This window comes from Hyperolius riggenbachi, chromosome 9, assembly GCF_040937935.1.
Source record: "Hyperolius riggenbachi isolate aHypRig1 chromosome 9, aHypRig1.pri, whole genome shotgun sequence".
Taxonomy (NCBI): Eukaryota; Metazoa; Chordata; class Amphibia; order Anura; family Hyperoliidae; genus Hyperolius; species Hyperolius riggenbachi.
Window position 1 is genome coordinate 26,337,785 of NC_090654.1, and position 24,130 is coordinate 26,361,914.

Here is a 24,130-nt window from a genome sequence, read left to right on the forward strand (position 1 = left end):
ACTGGCACTTAATGGAATTCAAATGAAGGCGGCGGCAATGTAACAGATGAAGCCGCCGCCTTCGTCTGTTCTTCTTCTCCCCCTTTGCCCTCTCTCAACTATACAACCCTGCCAGCTGGGGGGGGGGGCACGCCTGTCCCCCCCCCCCCCCCCCCCCCACACACAGTCGTTCGTCGCAAGGAAACAAGCAGGATTCCCTGCCGTGACAAACGACTCTGGGGGGAGACGCATGTCCCCGCAGGCTGCCAGCATTGTAGAAGCGAGAGGAGGGTAAAGCGGGAGAAGAAGAAGAAGAACAGACGAAGGCGGCGGCTTCATCTGTTACATTGCCGCCGCCTTCATTTGAATTCCATGTAAAAGTGCCAGCCACTTCAAATACAATGTATTCCTTGCCATTAACACTGTATTGTTATCAACGTATCAATGTAATTAGCGCCACCTGCGGCGCTTCCATTCACACAGTACTACGTTGAAGTATGAATGGAATTAGATACAACCCAGCGCATCGAAATTCGCTACAACAGCGCCACCTGCCGGATGCGCCCGGCTAACGGATAAGTACCAAAATCCCATACAGGTTATCATGCTTTGGTTAATCTTTTAGAGCGGAGGGGAAATTCTGAGTTTAGTTCCACTTTGAGGATTGTCTCAGTTTGTGTCCTTTCAATAAAGTTGATTGAAAATTGTGTAGTCCGCTATGAAGCAGTTCTCATTATCTGTTTGCCTGGAACAGGTGCCGATGTCCTCTACAACCAGCTGATGAGTGACTTTGCTACAGATGAGAAGGAATTTGAGGCAGATTCGTGGAGTTTAGCCGTAGATAATAACTACCTGCAAAGGCACAAGAAGGACGTGATGAAGCGCCAGGATGTGATCTATGGTGAGCGTTGTCACCGAGGGGGAACCGGCCATAGACTGCTGCTGTGTGTGACCATAGTCGATTATCTCCGCTCACTTCTCCTCCTCCTTCACAGAGCTCATCCAGACTGAGGTCCATCATGTCAAAACCCTGAAGATCATGACCAATATCTTCCGCAAGGGAATGGTGGAGGACCTGCAGATGGACCCGGCCCTGGTCCAGAAGATGTTCCCATGTGTGGACGAGATCAGCGACATCCACATCCGCTTCCTCATCCAGCTGCTGGAGAGACGTAAGGACTCCCTGGATTCCGACAGCAACAAGAACTTTGTCATCAACAAGCTGGGAGACATCCTCATCAACCAGGTACCTGCTGGCCACCACCACCTGCCCTTCCTAGACAGGGGTATGGGTGGGGGACGGGTTCCACGTACATTCTGATTGACTACACATCTCCATCATATCAACCAGGGGTTGGTCTGTTAGACCATCATGTTCAGTACAGACACTTAAAGAGACACTGAAGCGAAAAAAAAATATGATATAGTGAATTGGTTGTGTACTATGAATAATTACTAGAAGATTAGCAGCAAAGAAAATATTCTCATACTTTTATTTTCAGGTATATAGTGTTTTTTCCAACATTGCATCATTCTCTAATATGTGCAGATTACACAACACTCAGCATTCAAAATGAGTCTTTCAGAGCAGTCTGTGAAGTAATGACCTCTCCTCTAGCAGAGGAAAAGTAAATAGTCCAGGAACAGTTGCGATAATAAAAGTCAGATAACAGCCCTCTCCACGACTAACTTAGTCGGAGAGCTTAATGGCTTGTTTGCATAGAGATAACAACTGGAGTTTCTCAACTCTTCCTGTACTGGAAACAATTACACCGATGTATCTGATCTTAAGCAGCCCATACACTCAGCCGATTTTCTGGCTGACCAATCGATCCTGATCGATCGATCGATTGCAAATCGGTTGGCCAATCGACCGATCGACGGCCGATTTCGATCGATTTCGATGGATTTCCATCGAACTTGCAGGGTAGAAAATTTAGGTCGATCTGATGAGATTGCTTATCAGTTTGCATTGGCCTTAATGGAAATCTGATGGCAAAAAAATGCCATCAGATCGAATTTCAATAGATTTCAAACTGAAATCTATTGGAATTCTATCCTGGTAAAAAATGTTCTAAAAACGCATCAGATAGATCATCAGATGCATTTCTTATCTATCTGCTGCCAATCTGACGAGTGTATGGGCACCTTAAATGTTTTAGCTGTGCTACACATACAAATCATAATATCATTTTTTTTTCGCTTCAGTGTCTCTTTAAGTTGGCCATTAACTTACAAGACAACAATAGGAGGCTTCAGATGAAACAAAATGATTAAAAAACACCTAAAAGAGGATAAGTAGTAAACTTACATTGATATAAGTTCAATAGGGTTCAGAGATAATACTTTTATTCACTGAAAAAAACAAATGGGTCTGATGTCTGCATCTTCAAATACATAAGGAAGCACACAATTGGCTCGAACTTTTGTTCCTTTATCACATGTGTTCCTCAGGTCAATTGCAAAGTTCCTAAAATAGCATTAATGAAGGTAAGCCGATATTGGTGTGTTGGTTTACAGACTTGGGGCTTGATTTACAAAACGGCCCTAACTGTTAGCGCCACTGTGAAAAGCCTTTAGTGCCCCTTAAATAAGCTCTGCATGCACTAACGGCCGCGCAGAGCTACTTCGCGTACTGACCCGTTCAGTGCGCGCGCAGCGCGACGGGACAGTAATAGTGCGCGTCGCACCCGCTGCCCTGTAAACGTTGCACCCGGTGAACCGAAAACGGCACATCAGGTGCCTTCGAAAAGGCGCATCAATGCGCTGCTTGAAGAGGCACCCGATGCGCCGTTTTTGGCGCACCTTGTGCGACGTTTACAGGGCAGCGGGTGCAACGTTATCGTTGCACCACGCACTATTACTGCCGCGCTGCGTGCAATCTGGGTTGTCCTATGGGCGCAAACCACCTAACGCTATGGTTTGCGCCAACTATCTATTAGGGCTCACTAACCGGCTTAGCGTCGGTTAGTGAATCAAGCCCTTGGAGTTCCACCCTCTACAGGCTGAAACTCCACCCCACAACAGGGCTGAATTTCCACCCGTGACTTGCTGAGCCTCCGCCCCCCGAACAGGCAAAGAGTTAACCCTCCACGGGTCAAATTTCCACCCCCCAACAGGCCAAGACTCCACTCACCAACAGACTATATGTTCAGCCCGCAAAATGCTCAGACTCCCCCCACAGGCCAAAAACTTTTTTTTCCATCCTGAGGTGGAGAGGTAATGAAGTGAAAAAGATAAGTCTTCCTAAGATATTCATAGTTACAGACAGCAATAAGTAGCTCATGGTTTGGACGTTGTCTGCTGGATCGTACAGCAGAATGGTGGTTTGCCACACACAGAACACTTGAGTTTGGTGCAGGAGCTACAAGGTCTCCTCAGGAAAGTCCTCACTGGGTTTCTGTTTTGGAACGTGGGTGGTGTGGTGATGCCATTTACACGATGTGGTTGTTGTAGTTTTCAGGGACCAACGCGGAGCACATGAAGAAGGCTTACACCGAGTTCTGCAGCCAGCATCAGAAAGCAGTGAAGCTCTACAAGGAACTCTTCTCCCGCGATAAGAAGTTCCAGCAGCTCATACGGGTGAGTGTCTGAGACCTCCACCATGGTTGGATGCCCTCTATAACATGACCTGGTCCAGTATGTGCACAATACTCCGCTCCTGAGCTGCCCTCTATTACATGGCCCAATCCGGTATGTGCACAATACTCCGCTCCTGAGCTGCCCTCTATTACACGACCCAATCCAGTATGTGCACAATACTCCGCTCCTGAGCTGCCCTCTATTACACGACCCAATCCAGTATGTGCACAATACTCTGCTCCTGAGCTGCCCTCTATTACACGACCCAATCCAGTATGTGCACAATACTCTGCTCCTGAGCTTCCATCTGTAACATGACCCGATCCAATCTGTGCACAATACACCGCTCCTGAGATTTCATCTATAACATGACCCGGTCCAGTATGTGCGCAATACTCCGCTCCTGAGCTGCCCTCTATAACAAGACCCGGTCCAGTATGTGCACAATACTCCGCTCTTGAGCTTCCATCTGTAACATTACCCGATCCAATCTGTGCACAATACTCTGCTCCTTAGCTGCCCTCTATAACACGACTTGATATTCCATATCCCTGTCAGTTCAGGTGTGCTTTAAAGGAGATCTACAGTGAGGAGCAGTAATTCTGTAGTCACTTCAGACGTCCAATCACCTGCAAAGAGCAGCCAGTGGTTTGGTATTCCCTGCACATGACTGGATGGTGTAACTTCTCCTCACTGCACATCTAGAATCACTTCTGATATGTGTTCTTTATAGCCGTTTATGGCTTAATGAGTTCTCCTTTTCCTGGGCAGAAAATGACGCGTTCCCCGCTGCTGCGCAGACACGGGGTCCAGGAGTGCATCCTGCTGGTGACACAGCGCATCACCAAGTACCCGGTCCTCATCGATCGCATACTGCAGAACTCCAAAGGTAACCTGTGTGTCTGTATGTTAAGCAAAGTAAAGATAAAGAGGTATATAACAAAATGGCTGTACTGATATATCGGGACCTGTGGCATCTCCCTACTGTAGTCATAGTCAAATATCCTACCATATTATTATTATTATTATTATGTACTTATATAGCACTGACATCTTCTGCAGCACATTAGAGTACATAGTCATGTCACTGACTGTCCTCAGAGGAGCTCACAATCTAATCTTACCATAGTCATAGTCTAATGTCCTACCATATTATTATTATGTATTTATATAGTACTGACATCTTCTGCAGCACTTTACAGAGTACATACTCATGTCACTGACTGTCCACAGAGGAGCTCACACTCTAATCCTACCATAGTCATAGTCTAATGTCCTACCATATTATTATTATGTATCTACATAGCACTGACATCTTCTGCAGCACATTACAGAGTACATAGCTATGTCACTGACTGTCCTCAGAGGAGCTCACAATCTAACCCTACCATAGTCATAGTCTAATGTCCTATCATATTATTATTATGTATTTATATAGCACTGACATCCTCTGCAGCACTATACAGAGTACATAGTCATGTCACTGACTGTCCTTATGCTAGGTAAACACCATACAATTTTCTGGCAGATTTACCTGTTAGATCGTTTATTTCCAACATGTCCGATCTGAATTTCAATCGATTTTTCTACAGGTTTTTTTAGATTTTTTTTTTATCGACTTTCATATACAGTAACTGGATGAAAATCGATTACAAAAACAATAGAAAAAACTATCGGAAAATCAAAAAAATCGATCGTAAATGTTAGAAATAACGATCTGGCAGGTAAATCTGCCAGAAAATTGTATGGCGTGTACCTAGCATTAGAGGAGCTCACAATCTAATCCTACCATAGTCCTAGTCTAATGTCCTACCATAATATGATTATGTATTTATATAGCACTGACATCTTCTGAAGCACATTACAGAGTACATAGTCATGTCACTGACTGTCCTCAGAGGAGCTCACAATCTAATCTTACCATAGTCATAGTCTAATGTCCTACCATATTATTATTATTATGTATTTATATAGTACTGACATCTTCTGCAGCACTTTACAGAGTACATACTCATGTCACTGACTGTCCACAGAGGAGCTCACACTCTAATCCTACCATAGTCATAGTCTAATGTCCTACCATATTATTATTATGTATCTACATAGCACTGACATCTTCTGCAGCACATTACAGAGTACATAGCTATGTCACTGACTGTCCTCAGAGGAGCTCACAATCTAACCCTACCATAGTCATAGTCTAATGTCCTATCATATTATTATTATGTATTTATATAGCACTGACATCCTCTGCAGCACTATACAGAGTACATAGTCATGTCACTGACTGTCCTTATGCTAGGTAAACACCATACAATTTTCTGGCAGATTTACCTGTTAGATCGTTTATTTCCAACATGTCCGATCTGAATTTCAATCGATTTTTCTACAGGTTTTTTTAGATTTTTTTTTATCGACTTTCATATACAGTAACTGGATGAAAATCGATTACAAAAACAATAGAAAAAACTATCGGAAAATCAAAAAAATCGATCGTAAATGTTAGAAATAACGATCTGGCAGGTAAATCTGCCAGAAAATTGTATGGCGTGTACCTAGCATTAGAGGAGCTCACAATCTAATCCTACCATAGTCCTAGTCTAATGTCCTACCATAATATGATTATGTATTTATATAGCACTGACATCTTCTGAAGCACATTACAGAGTACATAGTCATGTCACTGACTGTCCTCAGAGGAGCTTACAATCTAATCCTACCATAGTCATAGTCTAATGTCCTACCATATTATCATTATGTATTTATATAGCACTGAAATTACGCTTTACAGAGTACATAGTCATGTCACTGACTGTCCTTAGAGGAACTCACAATCTGAACCTGTCATAGTCTGTCTAAGGTCAATTGTGGGGGATACAATAATCTAATCTTCACCATAATCCTAGTTTGGTTTAGCTGTGATAGTATTTAGGCCATGTGGGAGGAAATATGAGTGTCCAGAGGAAACCCACACACAGGGGGAGAACATACAATCTCTGTGCAGATAGTGTCCTGGAGAGATTTCAAAGTATGTCTGAGCTAAAAAAAAATAAAACTGACATAAATAGAGTACATGCATGTGACAGCAATGTTATTCAGTCGAGGCCCACGTCCTCTGCTCCCCCCCAAGCCTCCATGTCTCCGTACTTACTCCCGGGCTAGGCCCTGACCCTCTCTGATCAGGATCTTTGAACCTGATATAGTGAGCTTCGCACATGCGCACTTTGATTCCGCATGCCGCTCTGGCCACACGGCTCTGAGTGCTGGCCACTGCTATGCGATGTATGCACGCGCAACGCTGAAGAAGCCCCTGGGTGTGCAGCCACCGCAGTGTAAGAGACACAACCGGCATGCGCAAGGAGGAGTATATCCGATTCAGAGGCTCTGGACCAGAGGGGTTTGGGGCTTGGTACAAGAGGAGTTACAGAGAAACAGAGGCTTGCAGGGAGAAAACAGAGGATGCAGTCCTAGACTGGATAACATTACTGACACATGTATGCGCTCTATTTGATAGAAAGCCTGCAATAAATCTTCAGTGTATCTACTTCCTGCTTTCATGGAAGCAGACATAAGGTTAACATCCTGTGTTTACAAATTAGCTGCTCTGCTGAGGCAGCCAGCTGACACAGCTGAGAGATCAAATTGGTCACAGATGAGGGGGATTCCTTAACTCTCTAAATACATACAGGGTGCATTTCTCTGTGTTTTCCTTCCGTCCTGTGCAAAAGTTCAGGTCCAGTTTAACCTGGTGCTGCAAGGTGTGATTATTCATCATTTTGTCACTGTATGCAGATAAGAAGAGCAGAGCAACATGAGGTTTAGGGAAAGGGGGAGGACTATTAGATAATGTTTAATTATTTTTGCATTATTGATGGAGAAATGAATGAGCTTCCTCTCGCCTCCTGCACGGCCCCCCATTCTTGTTTTTGTAGCCCCTCACTAGACTTTCCTGGCTGAGCTGTTCTCCCCTCTGAAGTCTAATAACTCCTCATGGCCTGTTTCCCGTTTTCCCCGCTCATAATGTGATTTTACATCATAAGGGTAGAGGTCAAGGACACGTTACCGCAAAGCTTGGCTTTGGGCTGAGTGTGTACTCTGTCTCCCCCTGCAGGTGACGAGGAGGAGTACCAGGATCTGGCCGCCTCGCTGACTCTGGTGAAGGAACTCATCTCCTCCATCGATCAGGAGGTCTATCACTACGAGAAGAACCTTCGTCTGCAGGAGATCTACCAGAAGGTGGACAGCAAATCGTCCGCCTTCGTCGAGGGCGACTATTGCTTCGGGAAGGAGGAGCTGCTGCGGCGGAAACTCATCCACGAGGGGTCCCTGCTGTGGAAGACCGCCGCCGGACGCTTCAAAGGTAAACCGGGGAAAATGCTGTAGACATCGCTTTTACTTCCTTCTTGGCAGTCAAGCAATGATGGACTCCATCTATTGGTTCCTTGGCTGATGGTGAACTACAAAGCCCAGCCTGGCAGCCATTATTTATATTGCCTCGGTGATTGAAAAAGTCCAATTGTAAAACACATTCTCATTTTTTTCTCCTTAGTTTTCTTCTAGGAGATAATTTTTCATCTTTTGTTTAAACTAAGGCTGGAGATAAATACCGAACATCTTACTTGTTTTACCGCATGATCTAATCTTTGTGAATTAACATTTGTGAGGTGTTTAAAATGACAGACTAGTGAGGTAAATAACAAATATCAAAGTAGTTTTCCATGCGGTAACAGCCTTAAAGGGGTTCTGTGAGGGAACCTAAGGATAAAAACCGGCACTTACCTGTGGCTTCTATCTACCCATGTAGCAGTACTGCCCCACGCCGTCCTCCTCCGATCCTCCGTTCCCCGCCGTTGGCCCCGGTCTAGCGCGTCACGCCGTCCAACTGCGGCTGCGTGGCCGTGGCCTGCTCACTCCTGCGTCATCGGAAGCTTACTGCGCAGGCGCAGTACAAGAAAACTTTGTATTGCGCCTGCACAGTAAGCTTCCAATGACGCGAACGGCAGCGTGCATTATAGCGCCCGGTGCCAGCGGCGGAGAACAGCGGATGGGAGGAGGATGGCGTGGGACATTACTGCTACATGGGGCAGATAAAAGCCCCAGGTAACTGGCGGTTTTTATCCTTAGGTTCCCCCACAGAACCCCTTTATGGTGGCTATACACTCATTGATTTTCTTATTCGATCCCTTGCAGATTTGATTCCTCTGCTGGGAATCGATTCCCCAAAATGTCAGATCGATTTTTTATTTATTTTAAACAAAAATCGATCAAAAGAATCTATCAGACAGGAAGGAAAATGTGAAACAAATGGGGGTGGAGCAAAAGCATTGGCAGATCAATGGCTTATAGCTGTGTACTGCATCAGACAGTGCAACTCTGCAGCTTGATTGATTTTCAATTGATTCCCTGCTGGAATCTATGGGAAATTGATGTGCTGTGTGTTTTCGGAAAGGAATCAATTGTTTTGGAACATTGAGTGGGAATCTATAACTGTATGGCCAGCTTTAGTGAATTGAATGATCATGCTTTGTGAATTGAGGCCATTGTAACATATTGCTGTTAAAATGAAAAAAAGACACAAGTCTAGCCGAGCAAAAGAAATGGCTAAAATGTGCAGAACCGGTACGGCTAGTGTTGTGATTGCGGGTTTAGTTGTGGATTGCTGTTACTGATTGCTAATAATTCTGTCCCACAGATGTCATCATGCTGCTAATGACAGATGTCCTCATTCTGCTGCAAGAGAAGGACCAAAAGTACTACTTCCCCACCCTGGTGAGTGTCACCCCTCCCCCCCCCCCCAACCACACACACACACTACTCCAACCCCCCCCCCCCCCAGGTGAGTGTCACCCCCTCCTTCCCCACCCTGGTGAGTGTCACAACCCCCCACCCCATGGTTGTAGCATATATGACAGGCCTGGGCAGACTTTATGCGACCTGGGCTGCATGCTTTAAATTCTAACCCCTCCCTCCGTGAAAGTTGCGAGCGGGTAGTGGGGGATTTGAAACTCACCTCACTCACTGATGTCTCCATGGAAACAGGGCAACTTTTCACGGAGGGAGGGGGAAAGGAGGGGAATCCCGCCGCCTGTTGGAAGGCCGGAGAAGCAGCGCACGGGCTGTAGTTTGCCCAGGGCTGGTATAAGATAACGCATTTCCAGGCTCAGGGTTTTAGCTGTGGAGTTTGTTTTGGGCATAGATGTTAGACCTGGGGGTTTTCAGTTGTGAGGAATGAGTCCTGATACTTGTGGGTTTCGGTAGCTAGAATAATGAGCTTCAAAGAGTTTACAGAAGTCCCAGATGCTATGTTTCCACCTTCCCCTGGATAAATAATGGGTGGCTAGAAGGGGAGGGGGGAACATGGCAGTTTCTACAGCTATTAGAAGCCAGGCAAAAAAAAAGTGGTGCTTGGTTCCCTTTAGGCTGCTTACACACTAAGACGTTACAGGCGCACCTTAGTGCGCCTGTAACGCTCCCCCAACGCACAGCAATGTAACACAAGTGGGCTGTTCACACAGCCCACGTTGCGTTACATGTAGCGCTGCACGTTCTCCGGAAAGTGCAGCATGCTACGGCGTTACAGCGGCTATAGCCGCGTTAGACTGTTTGCACATGCGCAGTGGGGGGCGGAGAGGAGGCGGGGAGAGCCAGCTACAGTAGCCGTGCACATGGCTACTTAATATGCACTGCACTGGCGGCAGCTGATTGGCCGGTGGGACCACGTGATGCGGAGTGTCTCGCTCCGCATCACGTGGTCCCGCTGGCCAATCAGCGCCACTCTGGGAGACATTATAGGAATCGAGCCGCCTGACGCGGCTCACTCTACCGTCGGCTCTTGCAGCACCATACGTTGTGTTAGGTGCACGTTATGCGACCTTAACGTAGCACCTAACGCAACGTCTTGGTGTGCAAGTAGCCTTAAAGAGAACCTGAACTGAAAATAAAAAGTCAAAATAACAATACACAGGTCACACTTACCTCCCATGTAGTCTACTAAATCTCTTTCTCCTCTCCTGCGTCCCATTTGTCCACTGTGATCAAGGGAACTCTGTCCTCCATTTTAAAAATGGTCAATACCCCATAACAGCTTCCTGATCAGCACACTGGTAAACTGTAATATCGCCACTTGAGCCACAGGGAAACATGGACATTACCTCGCACATTCAGTTGTAACTGACAGCTGCTGGTATATAACTGACAGCAACTGGTATATTTCAGTTCTGACAAAATCTTGTCAGACCTGGAAGGGATCACTGATAGGAGAAAATGGTGAGCTTCTGAGAGGAACTGATGGTGAAGTAAGTATATAATATTAATTTGCAGGTACATCATGTGTTTATTTTAAATAATTTTACTCGCTTCAGGTTCCCTTTAAGGAAATCTGTTATGCCTGGTACACACAATGCAATGTCCCATCAGATTGACGGTCAAATAGATTACTTCCAACAGGTCTAATCGTTTTTCTGATTGATTTTCGGATCACTTCTATGCAAAATCAATCAGAAAAGCGAACAGAAATCAGATCGGTCCTGTTGGAAATAATCGATTTGCTTTGTGTGTACCAGGCAATTATAGTTAGCCAATCGATGGGGGACAAGTGACAATGCTGCCATAAACTGTTTCTTCATACCCAGAGTACTTAAATATCAGCAGTCGTAATGCCCAATAAATACTCTGCCCCTTTCGCCAATACCAGACGTGCCAGCGCTGTGTCCCTCACCTGATAGGGGGCAGTTCCCTTCCTGCATCTCGTTTTTGTGATTGTTTGTTGGTGACCACTAACGATACAATATGCTGTACAATGATTTACTAACGATTCTTCGTAAAAACTATTGGAAATGATTGTTTGGGACCACCAATGGACAAAAATCTCCTAACCAATCAGATTAATTAAATCGACCCAATTTTTCGGATCGATCCCGTCAATCTGATTGGATTGGTTAGGAGATTTTTGTTTTAGTAGTCCCAAACAATAATTTCCATTCGTTCATATGAAGAATCACTTGTCAATGATCATTTGGCAAATGGTACCATTAGTGGTCACCGTTATGGACAATAATCTCCTAAACAATCTGATCAAATTGATGGGATCGATCCGAAAATCAGATTGATTAAATTACCCTGATTGGATTGGTTAGGAGATTTTTTTTTTTCCACTAGTGGTCACAAACGATCATTTCCGATTGTTCATATGTAGAATCGTTTGTAATCGATTGTTCAGCAAATTGTATCATTAGTGGCCACCTTATACTTTGTTGTACTGTGCTTCAGAACATGTTGGTGCTTTATAAAGGAAAATAAAGATATTTCTTCAGTCTGTGAACTGCTACATCCGACTCCTCTCCCCCTTTACAGGACAAGTCGGCTGTTATTTCCTTACAAAACCTTATCGTGCGAGATATCGCCAACCAGGAGAAGGGGATGTTCCTGATCAGCGCCAAACCGCCGGAGATGTATGAGGTCCACGCCGCCTCGCGGGAGGAGAGGAACACCTGGATGAAGATCATCACTCAGGCAGTGAAAGCGTAAGTGCGGTCATAGCATGACATATGACGGGCTGACAACATGGCGTCGCACGCGTCGTGTTGTATATCTCAGACATGTCACGTGACACTCAGGTAGTGAAAAGCGTAAGTGCGGTTATAGCATGACGTACAACGGGCTGACGTCATGGCGTCACACGCGTCGTGTTGTATATCTCAGACATGTCACGTGACACTCAGGCAGTGAAGGCGTAAGTGCGATCATAGCATGATGTACGACGGGCTGACGACATGGCGTCACATGCGTCGTGTTTTATATCTCTATAGACGTCACGTGACACTCAGGCAGTGAAGGCGTAAGTGTGGTCATAGCATGACGTACGACGGGCTGACGACATGGCGTCGCACGCGTCGTGTTGTATATCTCAGACATGTCACGTGACACTCAGGCAGTGAAGGCGTAAGTGTGGTCATAGCATGACGTACGACGGGCTGACGACATGGCGTCGCACGCGTCGTGTTGTATATCTCAGACATGTCACGTGACACTCAGGCAGTGAAGGCGTAAGTGCGATCATAGCATGACGTACGACGGGCTGACGACATGGCGTCACATGCGTCGTGTTTTATATCTCAGACATGTCACATGACACTCAGGCAGTGAAGTATAAGTGCGGTCATAGCATGACGTATGACGGGCTGACAACATGGCGTCACACGCTTTGCAATCTATATCTCAGACATGTCACGTGACACTCTGGCGTGAAAGCGTAAGTGCGATCATAGCATGACGTATGACGGGCCGACAACATGGCGTCACACGCGTCGTGTTTTATATCTCAGACGTGTCACGTGACACTCTGGCGTGAAAGCGTAAGTGCGGTCATAGCATAACGTATGACAGGCTGACGACAGGGCGTCACACGCGTCATGTTTTATATATCAGACGTGTCACGTGACACTCAGGCAGTGAAAGCGTAAGCGCGGTCATAGCATGACGTACGACGGGCTGACGACATGGCGTCACACGCCTCGTGTTTTATATATCAGACATGTCATGTGACACTCAGGCAGTCAAGGCGTAAGTGCGGTTATAGCATGACGCACGACGACATGGCGCCACACGCGTTGTGTTTTATATCTCAAACATCTCATGTGACCTCTGCTTTTATTTTCAGATGTCCAAAACGAGAAGAATTTAAGTTGATCGAAACAGAGGTGGACGCCAAGCTGAGGAAACTGAAAGGTAAATGTTCTCCATTCAGATCTACCAACGGCGTTCATGGGAATTATTGCTTTGAGTGGCTCTTCTTTCTTTAGGTGTTACGAATGTGCATTTGAGGGGTTTGGGAAATTTTGAATTTATTATCCACAGTCAGGGGCTCCGTGAAACAATATCAACCAAGAATTTCGGAACCTCAGCCGGCGGAGATTAGCATGAAAGTGTGGAAGGGAGGAAAGCGAACAAATATGTGCCATTGGGCCTATCACATGTTATGCAAAGGTTTATCCTTAATAGGGCGATCCTCCACAACCAATCAGGACTCTTATTCACAGTATACACTGTAAATTTGAACAGAGACACCAATAACAAGAATAAAATTTGCTTAAAAAAAAAAGTTTAAAAAAGGAAAAAGTGGTGGACTTGCCTCCCCAAAAGTACACAAGATTCTGTTGATTTGGTCAACATTTTGCTTTATTTGAACACTCCACAGTGACGCGTCAACAGTGGTTCATCCACTTATACGCTTGTAAGCTGAACAGTCAATATTGGCATTTTCAGCCATCTATTAAGGTGAGCCGCTCCTTGCATAAAGGCGAGGATCTAATTTATACTTTTGAACACAAGTAGCACTTCCTTTTTATCTTTCTTTACATTTACTCATATGGGAGTGAGCTGGCAGTGGAGGAGGGGCTAAGGAGGGGAGTGAGTTGGCAGCGAAGGAGGGGCTATGGAGGGAAGTGGGCTGGCAGCAGAGGAGGTGCTGTGGAGGGACGTGAGCTGGAAGCGGAGGAGGGGCTATGGAGGGAAGTGGGCTGGCAGCAGAGGAGGGGCTAGGGAGGGGAGTGATCTGGCAGCAGAGGAGGGGCTAGGGAGGGGAGTGAGCTGGCAGTGGAGGACGGGCTAGGGAGGGGAGTGAGCTGGCAGCGAAGGAGGGGCTATGAAGGGAAGTGGGCTGGCAGCGGAGGAGGGGCTAGGGAGGGGAGAGAGCTGGCAGTGGAGGAGGGGCTATGGAGGGAAGTGAGCTAGAAGCAGAGGAGAGGCTAGGGAGGGGAGTGAGCTGGCAGGGGAGGAGGAGCTAGGGAGGGGAGTGAGCTGGCAGGGGGAGGGGCTAGGGAGGGGAGTGAGCTGGCAGGGGAGGAGGGGCTAGGGAGGGGAGTGAGCTGGTAGGGGAGGGCTGAGAGGAAAATTAGATATTAGATTTTTATATTGGTGTTAAGTAATAAGACGGGACCACTGTCAGGTTGTTACTGCTCGCTGTGTCCAGACTAGAGATATATGCCCACTTCCTGTTACCAGTGCCACAGGAAGTGATGGAGGCGAGGGGAGGAGCTCCCTGGCAGGGACACACAGGTCTCTTACCGCTGTATTTGTTTCCCGACAGAGGTCATCCAGCTGAGGGACGCGGATGTGGCGGCCCTCCTGGAAGAGAAGGTGACGTTATTTACTAAGGTGCTACAACTGCAGGCGAAAGACGAAGCCCCGGCCATGGGGAACACCCGCAAGCTGTTCCGGACGGAGTCCACCGACAGCTACCGGGGGGAGAAGCTCATCAGCGAGGCCATCAGAGAAGGTGAGACACCTACAGAGCGCGCAGCTTCACCTTGTATTATTACTGTATGTACAACTGAATACGGTGCTCAGTGAGCTGTGTGTGCATCGCCATCTGCTGGCCACATGTCTCACTGATCCAGCGCGATATACTCTATAATCCAGCAGAGGAGCTTACACTCTAATGTCCTCACCACAGTCACACACTATTATTATTATACATTTATATAGCTCTGACATATACCACAGCGCTGTACAGAGATCACTGATCCATTCCCACCAGCAGTCTCTGCACCAGAGGAGCTTACACTCTAATGTCCTCACCACAGTCACACACTATTATTATTATTATACATTTATATAGCTCTGACATATTCCACAGCGCTGTACAGAGATCACTGATCCATTCCCATCAGTCTCTGCACCAGAGCAGACGTGTGGTGGGGAGCTCCTGTTGAGATCCAGAGAGCAGCATAACCGGCTTATACCTAGCCCAGTTCTGTGCTTGTTTTTGGGCTTGGAGACACCTGAGGTCCCTGCTTAGGCCTTGGCCTGCAGGGGCCCTCTCTACACTAGCCAGCTGCTTCCAGCAATGGAGCAGCGGGCTCATGCCCCCCCTGACCTGTCTTACCTAGGGGCAGGGGGGAATATCCGAGAAGCAGCTTCCAGAGATGTGGTGGCGGATGTGGTGGCCTGGAATAAGGCAATGAGTTATCATTCACACTTGTATGACCAACTGGAGTTGCAACTAAAAGAACGGATACACCGCTTTGGAGTGAGATGGAGACCTGAATTCCTCCAAACCGACCCAGTAACTGCGGAGCTACAAAGAAAAATAGATGAGCAGAGGAAAGTGGTGTCAGAACTGGAGGAGAAGGGTGGACCCTTCCGTGAATCCTACTGTAATGCTGCTCGGTTCCGTCAGCAAGCAGCAAAGCCAGCTATGGGAAGAGCAACACCTACACCTGGAGCCGATGTGAGAGCTGAGACATCCCAAACCGTAAGTCCCGCGGAAAGGGTGGAGGGTAATCCCAGTGAGACCCCCTGTGGGCAGGTAGAGGAGATGGAGGTGACCCTGGAAGGTGTGGAGGGTACTGGTGAGCCAGCTGTGCTCAGAGCCCCCCAGCAGAGTGTGGCTGTGGCCGGAGAGGGGGGCTGTGCTGATGTGCAAACCCAGAGCAGCCCTGTGTGTACAGAGAAAGCTATGGAGAAGGAAGTGTTGCAGTCTAACGTGCCTACACCTAATGCGGCTGCCGGTGGAGTTGATGGTGTGACGAGCAATGTGCCTAATGTGGCCCCTGCATCCCCTGTGAGCCAGGAGCCTGCTGACACTGATCCTATGGAGGAGGATATGCAGCCTGAGGATACTAAGAATGCTGGTGTGGTGGAGAGCGATGTGCCTGTGTCTGCTGATGTGGCCCCTGCACCCCCTGTGAGCCAGGAACCTGCTGGAGCCGATGTGGTGGGAGAGGGCATGCAGCCTGAATTGCCTGTCCCTAGTAGTGCTGGTGTGCTGAGGAGTGATGTGTCTGCTGAACCTGCTGATGTGCCCCCTGTGAGTCAGGAACCTGCTGATGCTGGCCTGCTGGAGGAAAAGACAGAGACAAACTTACGTACATCGCTGCCAAGAGCAGCAAAAAGGAGGAAAAGTAAACTTAAACTCACTATGAGGAAGAAGCATGCTGCTCGCAGCCAGCCCTGCACTGCACAGCTGTCTACTGCAGAGGGTGCAGGGTTGGGATTGGCGGGAAAGCAAAGAGGAAGTGATGTCAGCACTACTGGAGCTCTGTACTCTGAGGCATCCCCGGCATCCCTGCGTGTGGGAGCCAGCAGAGCTGATAGGAAAGTGCTGAGTCAGACTGGTGAGAAACTGCAGGCTGGTGATGGAGCTTCTGTGAGTAAAGCTGTCACCAGCCATGAGAAAGGGGATGTTTCATTAACCCCTTCTGAGGTGTCTGCACCTCCAGGGGGGAACTCTGCCACATCCATTGAAGATAATGGTGGCTGTGAGCAAATTTTGTCTGTTAATGCTAATTTGTCTACTGGTGTGGATTGTAATGTTGTTATGCAGAAACAAGTGCCAGAGGTTATTGTGTCCTCACTCCCAGCTGCACAAACTAGTGAGACATCTGCTGAAGAAAAGCAGCTAGCTGCCAATATTGAGGATGAAACCAGGTCTATTGATGTGTCTTCAATTCCGGGTCCTGTCGGGGCTCCTGTCGTGCCTGCTGGGGATCTGGGGTCAGGGCCAGCTGAGTCCACTGTCCACATTAAAGTAAAAACTGTGGACACCATTTTTGGTGACATTAAAACTGTGGTGGTGGATGGGTTGGCGCTGGCCCCGGGTCTTGCATGCACGGCAGGCAATGGAGATTCTGTTTCAGTATCTGCTGGTCTTGAAAAGGAGGTTTTAGGGGTGGCAGATGTCCCTTCTGGGGGTTCTAACTCATCTGCCAAAAAGGTATTGCCCCAACAGGTTGAAGAAAACAGGGAAATAGAACGTTTTGAGAAAGAACTTTTGGGGCCGAGGGTGATAGGTGATTTTGTAGCAGGAAATAAGCGGTATGTCATAGAACCTGATGTATTGTATATATTAGGGGGAAAAAATTGTAAAGTACTTGATTTTTTTCAAATAGAGGAAGAGTCTAATTTAAGTAAGATTGAGTCCATAGGCTTAGGTGATTCCAGCCTAGGTATTCAATCAGATTTCAGAGCAGGTGGTATGCGTTTCCTGATTAGAAACGAAGTACTTTTTTGTTATGATGATAAAGGCAGTGAAATCCTCATGGAGGTCATTGCTGGAGTGGGCGAGTGTCATCCTTCTGTAAAAAAAACACCATTTTCTTCTAGTTCTGGTTTAGCCTCTGTCACCAGGAGTGGGGAAACTGTAGCACCTACTGTGCTACCCAAGCCGCAGGCTAAACCCTTTTCGTATGCCCAAAAGGCAGCAAGCGGTCGGTCAGGTGGTAGTGTTGCTGGAGGTAAGAGAGTGCCCGCTCCCTTGGTACAGGGGGAGGATGCACCTGTGTCGGGGGGGGAGGAGGAACGTGGTCCGTTTGAAATGGATTGGTGAATCCCGGATCCCGGGAAAGCAGGACTTCGTTCGCCTTCTCCTTGGCACAGGTGTAAAGGCCCAGGACATTTATGCGATCATTGCTCCTGGTGACCCCCCTGAGTACTACGACGTTAGCTTTCTGACTTCAGGGGGGCAAGAGTTTTTTATGGAAGAGAAGGATAGAAGGAGAGCAGAGTGGAAAAACTTTGTTGCATCGTATGTGTCTCGGCAACCCCTGGAGAGGAGGGCTACCGTCGTAGTATACAATGAATCCATCCCAGTACAAGACGTTATCCTCTGGCTCTCTCACTATGTAGATGTGGTGTCCCGTCCCCAGAGGATCCTGGATGACCTGGGTATCTGGTGGGGCGGATATGAAATCTCGATAAAAATGAGATACGAAAATGGAGTGTATTCTCATGTTCCCAGATCCGCCCTTATCGGAAGAGATAAAATTTCAGTTTTCTACCCAGGTCAGCCCAGGGTCTGCAACCGTTGTGGGGGGAGGGGACACTACAGCTATGGCTGTAAGCAGCCCCGGTGTGGTCTTTGCCAGGAGTTTGGGCATGACGCAAAGGATTGTAAAAATATCAAGTGTAATCTGTGCCATAGTTTTGGCCATCCCTATAGTGTGTGCCCAAACTCCTGGGAAAACTTGCCTGCCACGGTGAAGGAGGCCTTGCTGGCAAAGATGGAAGAGGAGGGAGTACAGTCGTATGCCCTTAACCTTCCTATTGTGCAAACCTCTCAGCCTGTTTCCCCTGCCATCCCTCCTGATGTGTCGAATCCTGTGTCTGAACCTAGTGTCAACCCAACTACTGTGCTCCCCTCTGAAACAGCGCCCGCTGAGGAGGCCTCTGAGGAACTGTGGCATGTAGTGAAGAGGGCCAGGGGAAGAGGTCGTACTGGGAATGTGACTGGGGGAGCGGGTACTCCCTCCCAAAAATCGCCTGAGTCTGGAGGTCCTAAAAGGAAAGCCGCTAATACCCCTTATCCTGGGTCGCGCAAGGGCCCAAGGGAAAAAGGGACCAAGGAAGCTATAGTTACCAGAGATGGTAAGGGGCCACTAGCCCAGTCAATTTCAAAACCTGGGCAAAGTCCCAAACCTTCTTCTCCCTCTCCAACTGTTTCCCCTACTACTCCTCCCTCACCTTCCCCTCCTGTTATCCCTCCTCCTTCTGCCCTCCCTCCTGATGAACCTCCCGTCCCTGTCCCTTTGTCTAATCCCCCCTCCCCAGTGTTACTTTCTGAGACATCTGTGGTCCCTCCCTCAATAGAGAGAGAGCCGATGATGTCGGTTGAGTGGGATGATCTACCTCCAGATGAACTGATTTATCTGGAAAATAGGCTTCGTTATGTGAAGAAACATAAACCTAAAACACTTAAGGAGAGGCGATTACAGAAGCAGTATGAGACCACTGTTAAAAGACAGGACATCCATTTGTCCAACAGGTTTAGTACTCTGCAAAACGAGCAGGAAGATCCATCCTCTGAGGAGGTCATGGACACAGCAGACTCTGGGCAGAAGAATGCATCCTAATGTTGTCTCTGTCTTGTGTTCTTTTATTTCTTTTTGTCCTTTGTGAAGTAAGTTGGAGGGATTCTATTTTTAACACTCAAATGGCTGTTCTCCCACCACTAAAGCTGGCGACCATTAATGTTGCCAGCATAAAATCAGTAAGAGCTCGTGAGTTAGCCTTATTTTTTCTCAGCCGTTTTGATGCTGACATTTTGTTTTTGCAAGAGACTAGGCTCACCTCTTTGGCTGATATCCACCTGGCCAAGAGGGACTGGAGATCTGGTCCGAGTTATTGGTCTCTTGCGGCTGAGCCTTACAGTGGTGTGGCAGTACTTTTTAGAACTGGTTCAGTAACTTGCCGGCGAGTGTTTGAGATAGAAATGGGGAGATGTCTGGTCCTAGACGTCGTTGTGAAGGGGCAGGACCTCAGGCTAATTAACATCTATGGCCCCCAGTCCAAATGGGAGAGGAAATGCCTTTTTACAGCGATCAGGCCTTTCCTTTTTACAACCCGGCATGTAGTATTTGGTGGTGATTTTAACACCATTGTCAGGTCAATGGACAGGAGAGGTGCCAATACTCGGCTGGGTTGCGATAGTATTTCATTAAATAGAATACTTAGTGAGGCTGGTTTGGTGGATGTTCACGTTCGACATTCACCAAACCTCACTGGGTTCACTTTTTCTAGAGGTACTAGTCAGAGTAGAATAGACAGGTTTTTTGTTACAGAGAGTCTTGCTACCTCGTCCCCTAGGGTACAGGCGGTAGAATTCTCTGATCACTGTATTCTGTCGGTGGACTTGAATGTTTCGGATGCTCCTCCCAGGGGTAGGGGTATCTGGAGACTTAATTCGACTCTATTGCTGGAGGAGAGTATAAGACAATCTGTTGAGGAATTTTTTCAGGCGCAGGTTACCATCCTGGACTGCTTTGGCAACAGGTCAGAGTGGTGGGAGGTAGTCAAAAAGCGGGTTGTTGGACTCTTCAAGGACCTAGCCAAGAAAAAACACGTTGGTAAATATGTTGCTTACCAACGACTGAGAAGAAGACTTGAAGTCCTTGTTTCGGAAGGCGGAGATCAGGGGGAGATCTCTGAGGTCAAGACTCAACTCAAGCAGCAGCAGTATGACCGGCTGTCCTCTCTGTGTCTGGAAAGGGATTATGGCAAATACCACTCGCCTGATCCCTACCAGAACTGCAGACAAGGTGCAGCGCTTAAAACGGTCATTGGTCTCAGAGATGGTTCAGGATTTGTAGCAAAGTCCAGGCTGGGAATCCTGTCCATTGCTAGAGGTTTTTATGCTGATTTGCTTGGGAGAAAGTCACTTGATCAAGCAAGGATAAAAGATTTTCTGGTCTCTACACCAGGTCTCGATGATGTTGATGTTTCTGGCATAAATTTGACAGAGGTAATCACTACCGAGGAAGTACTAAGAGCTATTGATAGCCTTACACCTAAAAAGACCCCTGGTCCAGATGGCTTGACGGCTGAATTTTACAAGACTTTCAAGTCATTTCTGGCACCTCAATTGGCAGATGTTTTTAATCATTGCCTTGCTGAGGGTGTGTTACCATCGTCCATGAGGCAATCGGCTGTGATCCTTCTGTCAAAAGGTAAAGATCCCGAGATGATTGAGAATTGGCGTCCCATCAGCCTTCTCAACGTCGACAGGAAGATTTTGGCAAAAATTTTGTTCTGGCGTCTGACTCAGGCAACATGTATGCTTTCTCGCCATCAGCACTGCTCAGTTCCGGGTAAAGGCACTTTCTCAGCGTTGTTAGCTGTCCGGGAAGTCTTGGAGCGGTGCAGGGCTGAGGGTTGGGGAAAGTACTTGCTGGCATTGGACCAGTCCAAGGCTTTTGATCGGGTCAACCATGAGTACCTGTGGCAGTTACTTTGCGTTTATGGTCTACAGGGTGGTTTTGTTGATTGGCTCCGTACATTGTACAAAGGGGCAGAGAGTTTCATGCTTGTCAATGGTTGGGTTGGCAAACCTTTTGAAGTAAGTTCTGGTGTCCGTCAGGGTTGCCCTTTGAGCTCCCTCCTGTACGTGTTTGCGATCGACCCCTTCGTGAGGAGGCTAGAGAACAGCATGCTCAGTGGAGTTCCTGCGGGCATCCCTGGTGTCTCATCCTTCAAGGTAGTGGCCTATGCCGATGATGTAACTGTGATAGTCTCTGGGACAGAGGAGGCAAAGGTGGTTGTCTCGGAGATTGCCAGGTACTCAGAAGCATCAGGATCACAGGTCAATCAGGACAAGTGTGAAATTTTCTGGATGGGAAAAGATGGAGAGAGCTTTGTACTTCCTGGCTCCTTTCCTGTACCCCAACCGAAAATTAAGATCCTTGGCATCGAATTCAGTCCTGGTGATTACGGCCATCAAAATTGGGTTTGTAGACTAAATGATGTCGGCGCTAAGGTGGCTCGCTGGAAAGGTTGGCATTTGACCTTCAGAGAAAGGGTTGATCTGATCAAGAGCCATCTGGTACCAATACTGTTATATGTTAGCTATGTTGCAATTTTGCCTCAATCCCTGTATTCGAGGATATGCGACCTGTTTTTCCAGATGCTCTGGAAAAACAGGTTAAACATTGTGCGCAGAAACATTACCTACAAAGTCAGGCAGGAGGGTGGCTTAGGTATGGTCAACCCGATTGTTTTCTTTTCTCTGCTTTTTATCAAACATAATCTTGGTAACATGCTTTCAGAGAACCCGCCTGACTGGGTAGGCATTTTTCGTGACTGGTTTGGGACTTCTCTCACGAGTTGGGAAAGTAGTGGTCCAGTGAAGAGTTTGGCATCGCGTCGTGACTATCTTCCGGCCTATGTTGCCCCGTGTCTGAAAAAGCTAAGACAGTGGGGATTGACTGTGGAGGATATCAAATCGGTCGGGAGGCGTGCCCTCACGGTCCGGGTGGTAGACTCATACTTTCATGACTCACTGTACTTGAGAGATTGCCCAAGCACGCATCTGGAGGAGGGTTTGCGGCTCATTAATTCGCCGCGGATTCCCAACAAATTGTGGGACATCGCTTGGCTCTCCTTTCAAGGCAAGCTTTACGTTAAGGGTAACGTGAAATGTCTAAAGGTGGAAGCACGTGGATGTCCTCGTGAGGAGTGTGGTGGTGCTGAGGAGTCCATGGACCACTTTTTACTTCACTGCCCCTTTAATGTGGAAGTATGTAAACAGGTGGGTGGGAGCCTAGGTATTCCTTTCCTGGCGCATCTGAGTTATGCTGAGTGGGCATACGGAGCATTCAAACGTCGCCAGGGTTTTGATTTGTGCACTTTGTATTTAGTTAGTTTAGCTGTCAGACATCACACATGGTTAGCACGGTGTCAGCTTTGCATTAGGCAGAAATTCCTCCCTGTTCAGGTGGTGGTGAACAGTATTCTGGGTGAGGTTTCTAGGATTCGGTGCTTGGAGAGGTGTAGGATGGGCAGAGGTGCCTGGGTTCTTGCCTGGCAGAACATCAGGCCTCCTTAGCCTATTAATGTCTCTTCTGGGTGAGCTTTCTATTTCTCATCACAGACTACTTAGATTTTGAATCTTTTTCTACATTTTTTGTAAATGACTGGCCGCAGACATACTGGAGGTGTTTTCCTTCCAGCTTATTCTTATTGTATTGGAGATGAGGGTTTTTTTTTTTTTTTTTTTTTTTTTGTCTTGTGCAGGTTTTTTGATTATTTATCGTCGTATGTGTACACTTGCCCTTTTCCTGAATATGTGGTAGTTTGATTGTAAGTGTTGATGCATTTATTTTGTATGATTGTTGTCAGGTGATGTCAGGTATTGTGTGGTGTTGGTTATTGTTATTTGTTGCATACGTTCAGGTGTTGGGTCTGTGTTGTTTAGTCATGTCTCGTTGTTTGAATCGGTGGTATGTTTGAGCATTCTTCTGCTCAGGTCTTCATAACAGATTAATATTGTATTATAATGTTATGTTGATTTTGTTGTTTTTGGACATAGAAGTCCTGCTTTTGTTTGTGCATATATATGCAGAATTGATTGTTTTTTCTTGTTTCTTTGATCTTGTTTTTTGTTACATTTGGTAAGATTAATTGATCAAATTATTTTATTTATTTATTTGTATTATAATTGTAAATAATATTTTTCTAATAAAAATCTACACTCTAATGTCCTCACCACAGTCACACACTATTATTATTATACATTTATATAGCTCTGACATATTCCACAGCGCTGTACAGAGATCACTGATCCATTCCCATCAGTCTCTGCACCAGAGGAGCTTACACTCTAATGTCCTCACCACAGTCACACACTATTATTATTATACATTCATATAGCTCTGACATATTCCACAGCGCTGTACAGAGATCACTGATCCATCCCATCAGTCTTTGCACCAGAGGAGCTTACACTCTAATGTCCTCACCACAGTCACACACTATTATTATACATTTATATAGCTGTATTAGATGTGCTGTGTAGATGGGGTATATCTGGGTATTGGATATAATGGCAGCAGTATGATGTCATCACACATAGGAGATGCGTATATGGTGATACATGATGTCACTCCTCTCTTTGTGCTTTTTGCAGTGGAGGCGCTGAAGGACGTCATGTTAGTGATGGGAAATGAACAGTCTCTAAATGGAGCGGAGCAGAACCTCATGTCCACCACATCCAGTGAGTCCAGCAATGTCCACTAGAGGGCACCAGTCTTCTCTGTCTTCTGATCAATGTAAATGTATCACAGATCTGTGTATGTGGGGC

General features: G+C 46.9%; 1 protein-coding gene across 9 annotated transcripts in view; it reads left to right on the plus strand.

The window, feature by feature from the left end:
* Positions 1–24,130, plus strand: part of ARHGEF2 (Rho/Rac guanine nucleotide exchange factor 2) — a 352,466-nt gene that overhangs the window by 313,831 nt on the left and 14,505 nt on the right. For all 9 annotated transcript variants that reach the window (XM_068252215.1, XM_068252218.1, XM_068252216.1 and 6 more), the window contains 10 exons: positions 734–880; positions 975–1,225; positions 3,436–3,561; positions 4,333–4,450; positions 7,673–7,921; positions 9,254–9,330; positions 11,914–12,083; positions 13,220–13,287; positions 14,648–14,836; positions 23,957–24,043. In XM_068252215.1, the coding sequence (XP_068108316.1) occupies positions 734–880; positions 975–1,225; positions 3,436–3,561; positions 4,333–4,450; positions 7,673–7,921; positions 9,254–9,330; positions 11,914–12,083; positions 13,220–13,287; positions 14,648–14,836; positions 23,957–24,043 (1,482 nt within the window). The remainder of the gene's footprint in view (positions 1–733; positions 881–974; positions 1,226–3,435; positions 3,562–4,332; positions 4,451–7,672; positions 7,922–9,253; positions 9,331–11,913; positions 12,084–13,219; positions 13,288–14,647; positions 14,837–23,956; positions 24,044–24,130) is intronic.